This window comes from Pinus tabuliformis, chromosome J (genome assembly GCF_031772625.1).
Source record: "Pinus tabuliformis cultivar Carrire ecotype Pingquan chromosome J, CPIR1, whole genome shotgun sequence".
Taxonomy (NCBI): domain Eukaryota; kingdom Viridiplantae; phylum Streptophyta; class Pinopsida; order Pinales; family Pinaceae; genus Pinus; species Pinus tabuliformis.
In genome coordinates, this window is record NC_142295.1 from 545,115,367 (window position 1) to 545,117,532 (window position 2,166).

General features: G+C 40.3%; 1 protein-coding gene across 1 annotated transcript; it reads left to right on the plus strand.

The window, feature by feature from the left end:
- The first annotated feature begins 451 nt into the window (after positions 1-451).
- Positions 452-2,166, plus strand: LOC149228167 (putative arabinosyltransferase ARAD1). The gene is made up of 2 exons (XM_089380692.1): positions 452-1,387; positions 1,612-2,166. The coding sequence occupies exons 1-2, from the start codon at positions 452-454 to the stop codon at positions 2,164-2,166; spliced, it is 1,491 nt and encodes a 496-aa protein (XP_089236818.1).

Consider the following 2,166-nt stretch of genomic DNA (forward strand, 5'->3'; position numbering starts at 1 on the left):
TGTTTTATGGAGGCCCATCTTGCCTCCATAAACCTGGGGATTAGGTTTTTTAATATTTTGTCAATACCCATCTTTGTTTTCTGTGATAGGTTTATGATAAATTGCCCATTTCTCTATTACCTTATCTCAGGGAAATTGGTTTCATTACATGAACGTTGAGCTCTATATGATTTGTTTTTGAGAAGCATACAGATCTGAATGTGATGCAAATTGTATTTTTCTTACTGGGCCTGCGATGAACCATCCCAATTCTTGTGCAAGTTAGTAAGAAAATTTATATATTTTCTGACTTGTGTGTCATTCCATGTAAACATTGCTGAAGCCCAAGGGAACTGCTGTTTTTTAGGTGTTTCTGTCCACACCCATCTTGCTTTTTCCTGCAACTGGAGTTCAAGGGGAATCCTATTGATTCATATTGAGTCGATATAGTTTAACCACGACTGAGCAAAATATGCATTCCAAATGTTGTCAACCTAAGAAATTGACACTATGCCTACTTTTTCTGATCTCGGCATTGGCTCTGCTCAGTTCTCTGGCTTTTCTTCAAATTTCAAGTCAGCCTCTTGGCAAAGATCAGTATTCACCATTCTCAGATCCCAAGGTAAAAGTTATCTTAGAGGATGAGAAGCTGCTGTATGAAATTTCAGATGAATTTCAGCCATCTTTAATCTCCTCTTCTGGAATCCGGACAGATGAATTTACAGATAAGAACGGAACTCCCACCGGTTCAGAGCCAAATAACGAACAGGGCAACCCGAAAGACGCGGTGTTGAAGGTTTTTATGTATAATATGCCACCTGAATTCCATTTTGGTATGTTAGATTGGAAGCCAGAAAAGAGTGTATGGCCGACAAATCTCACTGAAATCCCTCGATATCCGGGCGGACTCAATTTGCAGCATAGTCTAGAATACTGGCTTAGCTTGGATGTACTGTCTTCGAACATACCAGGCAGAAACTCTCCTTGCAGTGCTCGGAGAGTTGAAAATTCCAAAGAGGCTGATGTTTTCTTTGTGCCCTTTTTTTCTTCATTGAGTTATAACAGGCATTCAAAAGTTGAGACCCGTGGGCATAAGAGTAAAAATGAACTTTTGCAGGAGAAACTGGTGCATTTTTTGATGGGTCAGGAGGCCTGGAGGAGATCATGGGGGAAGAATCATGTAATAGTTATGCATCATCCAAATAGCATGGTAATAGCAAGGGAGCAGCTTCGGTCGGCAATGTTCATTGTAGCTGACTTTGGACGATATTCACCATTGGTAGGCAACGTAGAGAAGGATGTTGTGGCTCCTTACAAGCATGTTGTTCCTTCCCTTGCAAAGGATTCTTCATCATTTGAAAGCCGAAGCATTCTCCTTTTCTTTCAAGGTGCTATTTACAGGAAGCATGTGAGTTCTTGAATCCAAATGCAATTATTTCCACCATTATTTTGGCCTCTTTAAAGTGTGATTGCATGCAGCCTGTTGGTTTTCTTTGTATTCTTTTGTTGGTAGGAATCCCTTCTTGAGGCACCACAAGCCCATGAATTTGATTCCATATTTATTTTGTTTCAAAAGCGAACACGTTGAATTTACCTTCAATGTCCATTGCTGACTTGGTTTATAATTATCAGGGTGGATATATTAGACAAAAGCTCTATGCTCTTCTGAAGGATGAAAAGGAAGTACATTTTACTTCTGGGAATACACAGAGGGATGGAATAAGAAAAGCAACTGAAGGCATGCGGTCTTCAAAGTTTTGCCTAAACATTGCAGGCGATACACCCTCTTCAAATCGGCTCTTTGATGCTATTGCTAGCCATTGCGTTCCTGTTATCATTAGCGATGAGATTGAGCTTCCTTATGAGGATGTCCTTGATTATACAGAATTTTGCATTTTTGTACAATCTGCTGATGTTGTCAAAAAAGGGTTTTTGATAAGATTGCTTAATAGTGTTAAAATGGAAGAATGGACCCGCATGTGGCAAAAGTTGAAGGAAGTCAGCCACCATTTTGAGTATCAGTATCCAGCTCAGCCTGATGATGCTGTGCACATGATTTGGAAAGCAGTTGCGAGAAAGCTACCTTCTGTCAGGCTCTCCCTTCATAAAGGAAAGTGCTACTCCAGATCTTGGCTTGCAAAGCACAGAGATTCCTTTTTCAGTCTACAAGAATTGGCTAGAGGCTAG